The sequence below is a fragment of the Arachis stenosperma genome, chromosome 10 (genome assembly GCF_014773155.1).
Source record: "Arachis stenosperma cultivar V10309 chromosome 10, arast.V10309.gnm1.PFL2, whole genome shotgun sequence".
Lineage (NCBI taxonomy): Eukaryota > Viridiplantae > Streptophyta > Magnoliopsida > Fabales > Fabaceae > Arachis > Arachis stenosperma.
In genome coordinates this window covers 102,660,861-102,674,495 of record NC_080386.1, presented here as the reverse complement: position 1 = coordinate 102,674,495, position 13,635 = coordinate 102,660,861, and the positions used below count along the sequence as shown (strand labels likewise).

The following is a 13,635-nucleotide window of genomic DNA, read 5'->3' as shown; positions in this document are numbered from 1 at the left end:
TACCAAATTGTAACGACCCAATTTTCAATATGTCTAGATCATACCGGAAACTGAGCGCTACCAATTTGTCTTCCTAATTATTATCTATTATTTATCATATGAGCCTGATTCGTTGTTAAAAACGTAGTTAATTTGCGGGGTATATATATATATATTTTTTTTGAAACCATTTGGGTTAATAGACAGAATCATTTATAATCAATTCACAAGTAATAACAGATAAAACAGTTATAAACAACCATACAAAAATACATCACAAGTAGTTGACAACATTCATTTATCCAGCCTTTGTTAGAGTATAGACCTTTAGTTAGAACACCCCTAGATATAGCTAAATAATATCTATATACATATATATATATATACAACATCCCAGGTCCTGACCTGTTCAAGAAGTCCCTAAGCTGGCACCCAGGCTAGCTTAGACTCTATACTCGCCTAGTCCCTCTAAACTACTAAAGCGAGGGAAAGTACGTTCTAAGTCTTCAAAACTCCAGTCAGGTAGAACGTCACCAAAAGTAGGACATCATCTGCTATTCCTCTGCACGATCAGACATTGCCATAGGACGTCCCTCTGATACCTCATCAAGTAGCCACACAACGGGAGTCTCGTACACAGGATTTAGGTTAAAGTGCGCATACGAACGGGGTGCAGACGTTGGCTGGTCTCATGGTATATACGTATAATTGGAGAACGATATTCACCCTAGACTCAGAAGACTATCTAGAGCAGGATCCTCTTCGCAGAACCATCATCAACGAACTACGGTAAGGTAATCTTACTTCCATCTGAAGGGGAAGGGAGAGAGAAGGGGTAAGAACTGGGGAGTTCTTAGTAGGGCCGGGGTTATTAGTTACGTTCATTAATTTTGTGTTATTTAGCAGACTAATAACAGAATATAGAGAAGTAGTAAACAGAAGACAGATAAATAGAGAAAATAGAGAAAACAGAAAAAGATCACAAACAGAAGAATACAAGAAAGTAAAACACAGACACAAACACGGAGAATAGAATACAAACAACGAAAGCATACATTCATGCAACAATCATAATAGAGAAAATGCACAACCAAGTATGATGCATGTCTAGTCCTAGCGCAGGTAATGAGCTCATCTGTCGGTTACATACCCGCTCCCGACGTTACCCAGCAACCTCTGTCTGGATAAGGCTTTCCTGTTGGCAATATCCACTGCAAGCAACCTTTGTCTTGCAGGGTATCCACTGCAAGCAACCTTTGTCTTGCAGGGCGAAACTTATTAGCTGATATACGCCCAACAGACTCACTGTAAGCAACCTCTGTCTTACAGGAGCAACAACATACTCACTGTAAGCAACCTCTGTCTTACAGGAGCAACAACACACTCACTGTAAGCAACCTCTGTCTTACAGGAGCACATTCATCTTGATACCTCTGTAAGCAACCTCTGTCTTACAGCAAAGCATTATAGCAAGGTATCCCAGGAAAGCGTTCTCAGTGGTCGTACCACCATCTATCTGACTGCCTCTCTGCAGCAGATTCTTACATAATCATTCTCTTTATCATCATTCATTAACATTCTCATTATTCATCATCACTTTCACATTCTTATGCAATATCTCTTTCTTTCTCTGTTCAATCACAACACAACAACTTTCTATAGGTGAACTTCGGCCTATAGAAATGGCACCTCTGTTAGTGAACTTCGGCTTACAGAAAAGGCGCCCCTGTAAGTGAACTTCGGCTTACAAGTATCATAACTCTCTGTAGGTGAACTTCGACCTACAGGAGCAACACCCTGAGATGCACAATTGATATTCACTGTAGGTGAACTTCGGCCTACAGGAATAACAACTCACTGTAGGTGAACTTGGGCCTACAGGACCTCTAGGGCCAATGGAAAAGCAGCAGATGAACATACAACAGAACATCATGCCACAAGGTTTAACTCTTTATTCTTATACTCTTCCCCTCTATTCTTTTTGTTATATTACTCTTTTCTCATTATCTCTTTACTCTGTTCTCTGTATCTCTTTACTCTGCTCTAGTTACTCTTTTCTCTGCTTAACGTATGTATTTAAAGCTTATGTAAATCTCGGTATGAATAGTTCGCCTGTCCCAAGTATAGGTTCATTAAGTCTATACTGAAACAGTTTAACTTTTCATATAATACCTAACCCTAGTCGCAAATCAAGAACTAACTATTTTGCCCTAGTTCGTTCGCTAGTCTCTGTCTGTTCTTCTGTTATTAAAACTTTACAGACTTTTTCTTCGATTTTTATCTTTTCTTCAAGTTTTATCTTTTCTTTATCTTTTCCTCACTAACATGTTATTACCACTCCCTAAGTGTTTTATGAAGGTAATTATGAGATTCTGCACTTAAAGTTGTCTTTCTAAAGCTTTTACAGAAAACTGCCTTTTCTGCATTATTTTATTATTTTTATTAAAATATTATTTTTAATTAATATTATTATTTAATATTTTATTATTATTTATTATTTTATTATTAAATTTTCGAAAATTAACTTACCTTTACTTTTAACCTTTAAAATTCACTTTTTTACCACCCGTAACTTTTAATATTTCTACTGTTACCACCCTAACTTTCAGAAATTACCAAACAACCCTAAAACAAAAAATTTTACTTCCTTACCCTTTTTAAGATCTAAAGCTTGTTCTTCATTGTTCTTCATCACACTCAAAGTGTTCTTCGTGTTCTTCATAAATTCTTCAGATTCTTTCTCTGTTTTTACCCGTTTTTCAATCTTTTCAGCAACCGATTTTTACCAAAATTCATAATAAATTATCAGCCACTAAACCCCATCTTTTCTACATGATTTCATCACAAATTGAACCTCAATTTAAGCCTAGGGTTTCGTTTTTCCAGCTGCTCCAAGAACATGAACATAAAGCTTGAATTTCATCAAATTTCATCAAAATTTCACCAAATTTTCACCAAGAATCAATCATATATGCAACCAATTTTTAGCACAGCCAAATAATACAACATTCACACATCTCAAACACAAATAATCAAGATTAATTTCGTGACACCCTACCTGGTTTTGCTGCTCCTAATTCAATCAAACTTTCAGGTGGTCCTTAAGCACTTTTTCCTCCTAAAACACATCAAGAAAACACATATTTACCCATGTTTCCTTGAAACCGAATTGAAGAGGGAGGGAGACAGCCATCTCACCTTATTTCCAGCCTTGATAATTCACATGGTTTTGTAGAGGAAGAAGAGAGGATCATTTTGGTGAAATCGGAGTTTTGATTTGAGTTTTAGTTCAGAAGAAATCAAGCTTTGAAGATTTATGAACCAAGAACTTTCTCTCCTTTTTCTCTTGGTGATTTTCGGCCACAATGAGCAAATGAGGCAGCCTTGGGGGTTTTGGGGGTGTAGGGTGAGTTGTGATTGGTTGGCTTGGAGGTGGATTAAAATAATATTAAATATCTCAGGTGTATAACTACTAAAACTAGGTGTATCGGAACACTTGCAAAAACATCTCTAAAAATTATTTTCTGAGCTACTAGCATAAATGACACTAGTAACATATTTATTATGAGAATAAAACATGAATAATGAGGCCTTAGCATTGCTAAAGTCATCAGAGAGTGCTGGTGCTAAGCTGCACCAGTAAACCGTAAACCCGGTTAAACTGATTTTCTATTTTTAACTAAAACAGACCAGGTAACCTTATAATATCATTCAAGCATTTTCTAATACTAATATAATGATAATATTATACTATTATCTCTCTCCTCTCATGAATCGAGTCCGGTTCATCAAACAGAGACTATTTACGAAAATCAGAATCAAAACTGCCAACCGATACGGTTCAAAAACTAGGTTTTTCGCGATTGCATTATCGAGATTGCCTCAGAGGAGGTTCTAGCTTAAGGATGACATAATGATAATGAGGATTGAGATGCTTGATGATATAACAGAGGTGTTCCCTTTACTGATCTTCCGGAGAAATTCATACTTTCAGAAAAGATCTCGCGTACTCGAAAATCAGGGTTGTTACAGCTTGTCGCTGTCATGATCCAAGTCAAACCCAAGCGCAGCAATAATAGGATTCAGTCTTCGTTTTCTAATGATAACAAGCTTGACATGCAACGTGAAGTCAGTTTAAGGACTCCTTCCTTCCGTTTTGGTGGTAGTTTAAGGACTTAATAAATACTTGTTCATGACTTTCAAAAGTATCAGGCGGGTAAAAACATTTAAACCCCCCTTAGATTGTCTCAGCCTATATGATAAAACAAACTGCTTTCTTATAAGTTTGCATTTGTGTATACCGAAAGCAAAATTGATGAATCTTTGATTAAAGATTAGAGGATATTGTTGCTAAGGTGTGAAAATTACAATTACACTAAATGAACAACTATGCTTAATATACAAACAAATTTTATAAATAATATAATCAAATTAAAATCATATTTATATGAAACTTATTTTACATTTTACTGATTTTTTATGTTCAAGAAAAATTTGATGGCTTTTTTCTGTGAATAAATTTGATTATTTTGTTTCAAAAAAGTTATTTATTCTGTTATAAAAGTTGAACCATTTGGTAGTTAATTATTTATTAAAAACATATATGAAACATTATAAATATACACACAAATATTATAGCTAATTTGTTAATTATTGTTATTATTTATAAAATATTTTTGGCAACATTAACCAGTCCTCAACAATAACATCTTTTAATTTGGAAGAAAAGAAAAAGAAGATGGGGAGGGGGGAAGCAGCTAATCATCAATTGCTATAGTAATTAGTACGCATACAATGCTGTACGGGTGTTAAACATAAAAAGTAAAAATATTAACATCTGAGATAGGCATTCTCCCCTCTCCACTCCACATCCTGAAATTTTTCTCAATTCCTTTTACTGTTTCAAATAGCGGAAAAATATTCTTTCCCATTCCCATTCTCCGTAGGGAAATATATGATTTGATTTAACAAAGCTTTTGAAAAAATTCTTATGTTTTTTAAAAATCTAAGCTAATTTTATATTTGATAAATCAAAAAGATAATATGTTTATACTTACAACTTTTAAAAATTATGAAAATTTTTGAAAATACTTAAGAAAGATATTTTTTAAAGTTGGATTATGTTTATTAAAATTTAAAATTTTAATATAATTTTATATATTAATAAATATTTAAATTTATTCTTATATTTATATTTGGTATAATCTTTTTAAATTTTAAAAATTATTTTACTAAACACAATTGTTTTTACTTATGCTAATCAAGAATCATTTTTAATTTAATTTTATGAAATATAAGTGCTACAACTTTTAAAAATTTATGTTTTAAAATAATTTTGATAAGCTATTTTCAATAAGTAAAAACTTTATTAAACCAATCTATAGTCCTAGAGAAACCCCACGAAAATTATTCATTTCAATAAAAACTGCATTAATTCTAGTATAATTAAGATGAAAATGAATTTAACATTTTTTAATTATGTCATATAAAAAAAATAATAAACGTCAGTACACAAAACATAACTAAAATATACAATACAATTTTAAAACAAAAAAAAAAACATTATGCATACTATACAATTCCTATTTAAAATACTTTTTAATCTTTAAGCATTAATATCTTTATGATGAAAAATATTACCATTTGAATTTTATTGTGTAACCTTTTTACTAATTTTTTTCCCCCCACTCTCATCCGGTCATCCCCATATCCGAATATCCTCACTAATACCTACGCTTACGGATTTTATTTTCGTTGCTATCCCTAATTTGAGTTTTAATTTTAAGAGCAATCGTTAAATTCCCCTACACAAACGTTAACCTAAAAATATTGTGAGCTGATTGGTTTAGAAACGACTCAATCCGCCAGAAGGTAAAGTCTGCTATGAGTTTTTCTTAAAATCTGACATTTTAGGTGGCTTAAATTTCTTTTTTTGAAAAGCATTGGGAGCGAAGAGGAAGACTTTTTCATGGTTTGACGTACTTAACAAAACAACAGGAGCAGACAGGCCAATACCACAGAAGATCCAAGCACAGCTCATGTGAACAACCGAATCCTAAAAGACATGTTATGTGTTGCTTGACGTAAAGAAAAGAGCCACGTCGTGCGCACATGTGAACTATGCACTCTTAATAATCTCAACACATTAATTACAGAACCAACTAGGCTCTCACCTACCCAACCCGGTCCCGTGTAAAAACTGTTCATCACTTCTTGAGTCCTTGGCTGATGCTTTCAAAAACAGATGCCTACTATTCATTAACGCAACATACTTGAGACTTCACTCCAAAATTCCCATGGTTTTGTTATTAAATGTATTATTACTTGAATGATTAAAAACAACCCCTACTCCCCGACCCCAAAACGTTTCCGTTCCATACTACCCTGATTCCTGGCTCAGAAAATCATGTGCGCTTCAAAAAATTGGTTTCGTTAGTTCCCTCTCCAGGAAAAAAAAATTATTTTGGAATTTCCTTTCTTTCTTTTCGTTGGTTATTATTAAGTAAATAGAAACCACAAGAAAAATAATAGGTTTGGGGATGAAAAATTCACAACGGGTGAAGCGGGTTTAGGAATTTTCATCCGGCATCACCCCACCCAACAAGGCACAAGCCCCTTCTTTTTCTTAAAACGTTACATGGCTGGCTAGTACCAAGAATCGAACATGGTAATTGGAATCACCATGACCATCACCAGTGCCTTCCCTGAGAACCGCCACTGCCTTTGTTCTTTCCAAAGAAGGCATTCTTGGGTTTTGACTTTGGTAACTCGTGGATGTCCATCACCTGAATCGTTCTTTGCTTTTTCGCTATACACAACCCCACACAACACACCAAACCACCCGTCAGTATATATACGTACTACTAGTACTATGTTAAGAAATTTTTTAAGAAACTATAGAAACGAGAATTCCACCATTTTCAGCCTCTTTGTAGTTCTCTTGAAGCCGCTTCCTTGCCGAAGCAAGCCTCTCCGCGTCAAAATCTCTATCTCTTTGTTCTCTCTGTCTCTGCAATTAATATTCAAAGCAACAACGTGTGAGGAAGAGATTAATAATAACACCCCCATATCTATGATGCTTTTTCCCCTACGCCCCACATTCATTGCTTTTCTTCGTTTTTTTTTTTAATTTTATTTTCATACTCCGTGATGTTAGCAACAACATTTGGAGGGTTAAGACACTTCCAAAACGGTTATAAAAACATAATAATCACAACCGTACATTTTGGAAGGCGATGGAAGGAGTAGGGACTGAAGGTGGCGGCGTTGGTTTTGGCGGAGCTTCTTTGCGGGGAATCACTTTTGGTTTTGGTTCTGCCTCTGAGGTGTTACGGTCAGACCCAGAACTTCCATCTGTGTCAGCATACAGAAGCAGAAAAGCATTATTGTTCGCCAAAATCCAAAACAACAGAGACACACACAAAAAGAAGATTTGAATAAGATGCCCAAGTACTCACTGTGTGGATTTGGCGAGTATGCAAAATCAGGAATCTGCAAAAAACAAATAAAAGGAATTTCAAAATAGAATATTAATAACGCCAAACAGGGCCTTAAACTTTACCATTACATTAAAAAAAAAAAAAAGGTCCAAGAAAGACCTGATGATGCCCGTTTTGGGTGGTTTTCAGCGGTGGAGAGTCCCCATCAGCTGCAAATGTAAATGCAACGCCAACAATTATCATCAAACACTTGGATTTCTAATTCCATAACTAGGAAAAATCTCCCAAAACATTTGAGTTGAGGTTTGGTTTTACCCATGAGAGAAGCTGTTCCACCCGGTTGATTCAACCTCACCCACTCATCCACAATTTCCTTCCACTTCCTGCAAATAAAACAGCTCAATCAAATCCACTGCAATTATGATAAGATTAATTCAATTTTGAAAATAAAAACAAAAGTAGTGTTTAATTAACAACCTCACAAGTAGCTTCACCAATCTGCGAACGTCATTGGAGGAATGCTTCCGCAACCGATTCACGTGCCTCCCAATGTCAGTCTCCTGCAAGGAAAAACCAAACACCGTTATACAGTATAATAAAACTAATTCAAAAAAAAAAAAAGCTAAGTTACCTTTAACGCTTGGAATGTAATATCCATGTCTGCGAGATTTTGCAGCAGCTCCACCAACGATTCTTCAGACTGAGATAATTTTAAGTGAAAACAGAAAGAAAAAGGCAAAATAAGCTAAAAATGTATAGAAATTATAACTCATCTAACATGAAAAAGGCATAAAATAATATTTGAAGAAAAAAAGAACTGATTAATCAGCACCTGGTCGGGTTCTTCGAGCTGCTCTTTAATCTCTAGAATCTTCTTCTGCTCATCATCGAACAAGCCGCCGTAAGGATCCAAATCTTCACGGTCGTCTTCGGCGGCGTCGGCGTCGGCGTGGCCGTTGTCATCATCATCTCCGAGAGACTGCGGCGTTGAGGGAGAAACTGCAGCGGCGGCACCACGGCCACCACGACGTTGCTGGTGGTGGCTGTGTTGTCGCTGAGGGCTAGGGCTAGGGCTGAGGCGTTTCTTGATTTGGTGGCCATTGGACCTCAGGTTACGATCGCCGTCGCAGTTCCGGCACGGCAGAGGAGGTGTGGTGGCAGCGAAGATTCGTTCTATGATTCCATCCCTCCGTCGCCTCAGCTCGTCACCGCAATCCAAGGAGGCGACGGTGATGGCGGTGTCGATGAAGAGCCAAACGTCAACGCCGGCAGTATCCAATATGGATCGGAAATCATCCAAATCCATATTCGGAAACTATAGTTTACTCAGAACCGAAAGAGAAGAAGATTCGTGAAACCGATAATCAATCAGAGAGTGGAGAGGTTGTTCAAGTGGTAGGAGAAGGAGAAGAAAACGGAAACAAAGGCGGAAAGAGAATCTGAGGAAAAAACGGTGGTTCTGTTTCAACAAAACGATAGGGTAGGGTGCGTAGAGAAGTCATGAGATAGATCGAAACGACAAGGGAACAAAAACGGCATAGATCTGAGGGATAGGGTGAGAGATCAGAGGAAAGCGGTGAAGAAAGGGTTAAAGGTTTGGTAGAAATACTTTGAATTGCGATTGATGGAAGGTCAAGTAGAGGATAATGGGTAACATAAACAAACACAAACACACACACTAGCAATCTAGCATACAGAACAGAAGAGGAACCAGTATATTCCAGGAAACAAAAACCCCTCTATTTTTTGCTATTTAATTTGATTTTTTTTTTTCCTCCAAAAGGGCCCAAGGAGGTGAAGTGGCGAAGAGTAAGAATACAAATACAGATACGAATACGTAATACGTTGGATGCGTTGCGAAGCTGTTTTCTATTTGTTTGCTTTGCTGTGGGCAAAGGCAATGCAATTTGCGCAAAGGGAGATGAACGGACCGAAACGAAGGAGAGAGGAAACACTACACTGCACTCTGAGTATTTTTTAGACTTCAAACTCCGCGCATCAGATTCAACTTCAACTTCAACTCTCTTTATTTTCTTTCCTTTTTATTTCTTTAAAAAATTACATATATTCCGCGTGGTCTCTACTCTACAGTTGCCACAATAATAATTGCAAGAATATTAGATGTGTGTTTTGTTGCCTAGTGCTTGGTCAGAATAGGTGCGTAGCAAATTTGGCCAGTGACATAGAGCCACGTAAGACTTGCTTCCTCCAATCACCACCTCCGCTCATTAACAAATGACCATCCACTATCTCTATAAGTGGGATTGGGAATGGATAAAGAAATTTATATTTTGTATTTTACCGTTTTTCTGATTATTTTTTAAATAAATTGATTATTTATTCATATATATCTTTTTAAAAATATTTACACTACCAATGAAATACTAATACATATATTTCGTTCGTTATTATGAATAAGATAAATAAAAAATATTACATGTATCTAATTGTTACAGAATTTTTTCGCAAATCAAAATTAAAGGAATTTTATTCGTTGCAAAATACTTGGGTTGATTTAATATCTAATTTTAAAACTAAATTTACTTCTTTTAGAGTATCAGTTTATACATCAAAGTATTTTTACTTTGTGAATGATGAAAGAAGAACTTTGCAAAATTGATCAATTATATAAAAAGAAATTAAAGTTGATTTATATAAAACCAAGCTACGTCAAACAAAATAAAAGAGATCTTTATAGAATCTCAAAAGTGTTAACTGAAAATGATGAAATTAATAAAATGCCAACGAAAGCAATTAACTTTGCAATAAAAGTAAATTGCATAATTATAAAATACAAAGTTTAAAAGAAAATACAAAGATAGAAAAAAAATCTAGAGAAAATTAACTCAAGACAAAGTATCAAAAAGTTACTAGGATGTGAGAGTTTGAAAATTTGTTTTTGAAGAGAATTTTTAACTTTTGTTCATTGGCATTCTATCAATTTATAGATGAGTTTATCCCATCGTTGACAACATCTCATTTTTCTCAAGGTGAATATTATGGTGTTTATCACTTTGTATTTAAATTATTAAAAAGGTAAATAAATAATATTTAATAAATTTTACATGATTTATTTTTGGGTAAAGTATATTTTTTGTCCTTGAAGTTTGACAAAAATTTTAGAAATACCCCTAAGTTTTATTTTGTTTCAATTTTGTCCCAGAAATTTTCGATTTGCATCAAATATACCATCGACGGCTAAATTTTCAAAATATTTAAGACCAATCTAACAATAATGCATGAAAATTATACTTGATTTGCTTGTGTTGATAGCTGTTCTTATGAAATTGTTGTTGAATTGGTCTTAAAATTTTTGAAAAATTAGCCGTCAGGGGTATATTTGATACAAATTGAAAACTTTTGGGATAAAATTGAAACAAAATAAAACTTAGGGGTATTTTTGAAACTTTTGTCAAACTTTAGGGACAAAAAATATACTTTACCCTTTATTTTTTATTTTATACATTTTATTTTTTACTTTAAAAAGGAAGTTAGGCAATTTATGTACCATAACAAAAGTACCATAGAACTCACCCTTTTTTCAAATAGATTACCAAGTAATTGTTCGCGCCCAATTCACAAGTCAACTATGCCTTCGACCTTGTTTTCGACACCTTTCGAGTCATAATTAACTTTGTCTTGTCGACAATAGTTAATTCATATCAATCGGATAACAAAATGCCCCCTATAATCAATAGTTCAAAATCTGACTTAAATGATGAACTTATCGATTCTAATTTCTCGACAAATTCTTAATACATTTCATCAAACTGACCCTTGCAACTAGCACTACCTTAGTAACCGCTCCTTCTGTTATATCTTTTAAATGCGAGTCCCATCCCGCACATCTTTCCATTATCTTCGTGCTTTCTCTTTGTTCAAAACTAAAACACCTCATCTTTTCAATTCTTTATAAAAATTCATTTCGACCTAAAGGGCCTTTCTAATTCCTCTATTTCATCTATTTTTTCCACACAACAATGCCCAGTAATGTAAGATATAAAACTCTGAGATGCCAGAGGCAATCCTATAACTTCATATCAAGCATAAGATTCAACTTAAAAGCGTAACTAAATTTAAAACCATCACTTAAAAACCATAATGAAATAGGGAAATCTAACTTAAAAAATTTCTAAACTATTCATTTCACCGCTGTCCCACAGCCTTCGCCAGTCTAACCGCCATGCGATCCCATCGCCACCGCCTTCCAAACCTCCTCAATCCCAGTAGAAAACACAATTAATACATACAAGTAAAACACAAGTAATTATCATGTATATCAAGTAATCCAAAAAGCAATTAAGCATGTTATACAATTAGAAAAACAAAGCAAGTCGGCAAAGTAATCAAACACATAAAAAATGCACATGATGAATGCCTGTCCTATTTGGCTGTGATATCATACTGTCGGTTCAACTGCCAACCCGACACATTTCCATAGGAATGTCGCCTTTTGATCACGTATATAGATACGGGAACCCCATGGATATGGTGCCGGGAACACTCCTGTGATCTGAAAGGATGCGAGCGGGATACTCTGCCACAGAACTCATATCTCAACGTAAGTGGGATAGGAAGGTGTACAAGTCTAAGTATGCTGATTCTCAGTGAAAATAATTTTATTGGGTCTCTTCCTATTTTTTAGAGTAATATGAACCTCAAATACTTACACATAAGCAAGAACAACATCAGTGGACCAATTCCACCAAGTTTAGAAAATTGTACAAATCTTGCCGCAATTAACATGTCAATGAACAAACTTACTGGACTCATACCATTTGCACTTGGAAAGCTTGTGAATCTTACGATTTTGGATCTTTCACACAACAATTTGGAAGGGCCTTTGCCACCACAGTTGTCAAATTGTACTAAAATGGATCATTTTGATGTCGGATTCAATTCCCTAAATGGTTCCTTCCCATCAAGTCTGAGGAACTGGACAGGGATAACCACATTAATTTTAAGAGAGAATCATTTTACAGGTGGTGTTCCGAGGGTTACCTGAAACTGTAGGTCAATCTCGGATGAGATCTTCTGTGTTGGTCGGAGCCGACGTGTCCGGCAGGTGTACGGCGGCCGGAGCTGATGTGTCCGACTTGTTGGACTTGGTAGTGGTGCTGATCCTTCGTCCCCGGAGGGTGGGGGGTACCTGCAAGGGACTCCGATGCTTAAGTTAGCAAGGGTATTAAGCAGGTATTGAGTAGAATCAGAGTATGAGTTATACCTGGGTGCTCCAGTGCATTTATAATGGTGAGAAGTGACCTTCTTAGATAAGATAAGTTAGTTATCTTATCTTATCTTATCTTATCTATGGGTGAGGTCAGCTTATCTTCAACGGAACTGCCTTTACCTTTCTGTAGGCTTGGGCTGCCTTTGGATTGGGCTGTGTTCCTTTGTTTGGGCCTTCTTGGGCCTCTGTGGCGTTTTGGCCGAGCTCTTTAAGAAGAGGTCGGGCATTGGCCGAGCTCTTTGAGAAGAGGTCGGATAGTCTGACCTGAAGAGGTCGGTCGGCTTGTCGCTAAACATCCCGGGTCGGACAGCTTGACCCAGGGTATGAATAGTGCCCCTGCTTGAGTTCGATCTTTCCATGAGATCATGCTTTTCAGAGCTTCGATCTCTTTGGAAGTCGTGCTCAAGCATCTGTCTGGCTTGTTTCTTCATTGCTTTGCAATCTTTGTAGATTTTCTAGAGGTTTGGTACTTCACAGTCCAATCTCTTTTGAGTGGTAGCGTGGGTTTTCTACCCTTGCCTTCTGGATCACGCCTTGCTTTAAGTTTGTGTTGACAACCCTCTGCTTTGGCGAAGTTGTCCTTGCGGCTTGATATCCGGAATTTTAGTGATTTGTCCAATGACTTTTTTAGTGTTCTTTATGTAGAACCTTTTTTAGTCTCGGATGACGTTCGTAGCCCTGTTTGAGATTGTGCCTTCTTTGAGTGGAGTTGTATCCCTTTTGGCTGAGCATTTTTGAGCCTTAGGTTGTTTTCGAACCTTTATGGTTTTGTTCTTTTTTGAGATCATACTTGCACCTCTTCTTTAGCTGACGTCGACCTGTATGACTTTGCCCCTGCTTGAGTTCGGACTTTTCCGTGAGACCGTGCTTTCAGAGTTTCGATCTCTTCGGGGAAGTCGTGCTCAAGCATCCTAACTTTGGTCGATCTTTTGAATAGTTTCTCCTTGTGCGAGTCTGATATTGCCCCTTTTTACTTTGTTGAGGGAA

At 36.0% G+C, this 13,635-nt stretch overlaps 1 protein-coding gene, 1 long non-coding RNA gene and 1 pseudogene across 2 annotated transcripts; 1 reads left to right on the top strand and 2 right to left on the bottom strand.

Annotated features, from left to right (window-relative positions):
- Nucleotides 1-502: 502 nt before the first annotated feature.
- Nucleotides 503-3,335, bottom strand: LOC130954182 (uncharacterized). The gene is made up of 3 exons (XR_009076211.1): nucleotides 3,178-3,335; nucleotides 3,038-3,097; nucleotides 503-789 (listed from the first exon to the last, which is right to left on the bottom strand). It is a non-coding gene; the product is annotated as an uncharacterized LOC130954182 (long non-coding RNA).
- A 2,101-nt stretch (nucleotides 3,336-5,436) lies between these two features.
- LOC130955203 (probable mediator of RNA polymerase II transcription subunit 26c) lies at nucleotides 5,437-9,406 on the bottom strand. The gene is made up of 9 exons (XM_057882024.1): nucleotides 8,251-9,406; nucleotides 8,050-8,118; nucleotides 7,896-7,978; nucleotides 7,734-7,801; nucleotides 7,578-7,627; nucleotides 7,437-7,470; nucleotides 7,202-7,332; nucleotides 6,895-6,988; nucleotides 5,437-6,787 (listed from the first exon to the last, which is right to left on the bottom strand). The coding sequence occupies exons 1-9, from the start codon at nucleotides 8,722-8,724 to the stop codon at nucleotides 6,669-6,671; spliced, it is 1,122 nt and encodes a 373-aa protein (XP_057738007.1). The 5' UTR covers nucleotides 8,725-9,406; the 3' UTR covers nucleotides 5,437-6,668.
- The window catches only part of LOC130957410 (receptor-like protein kinase), a 46,665-nt pseudogene continuing 42,297 nt past the window's right edge, over nucleotides 9,268-13,635 (top strand).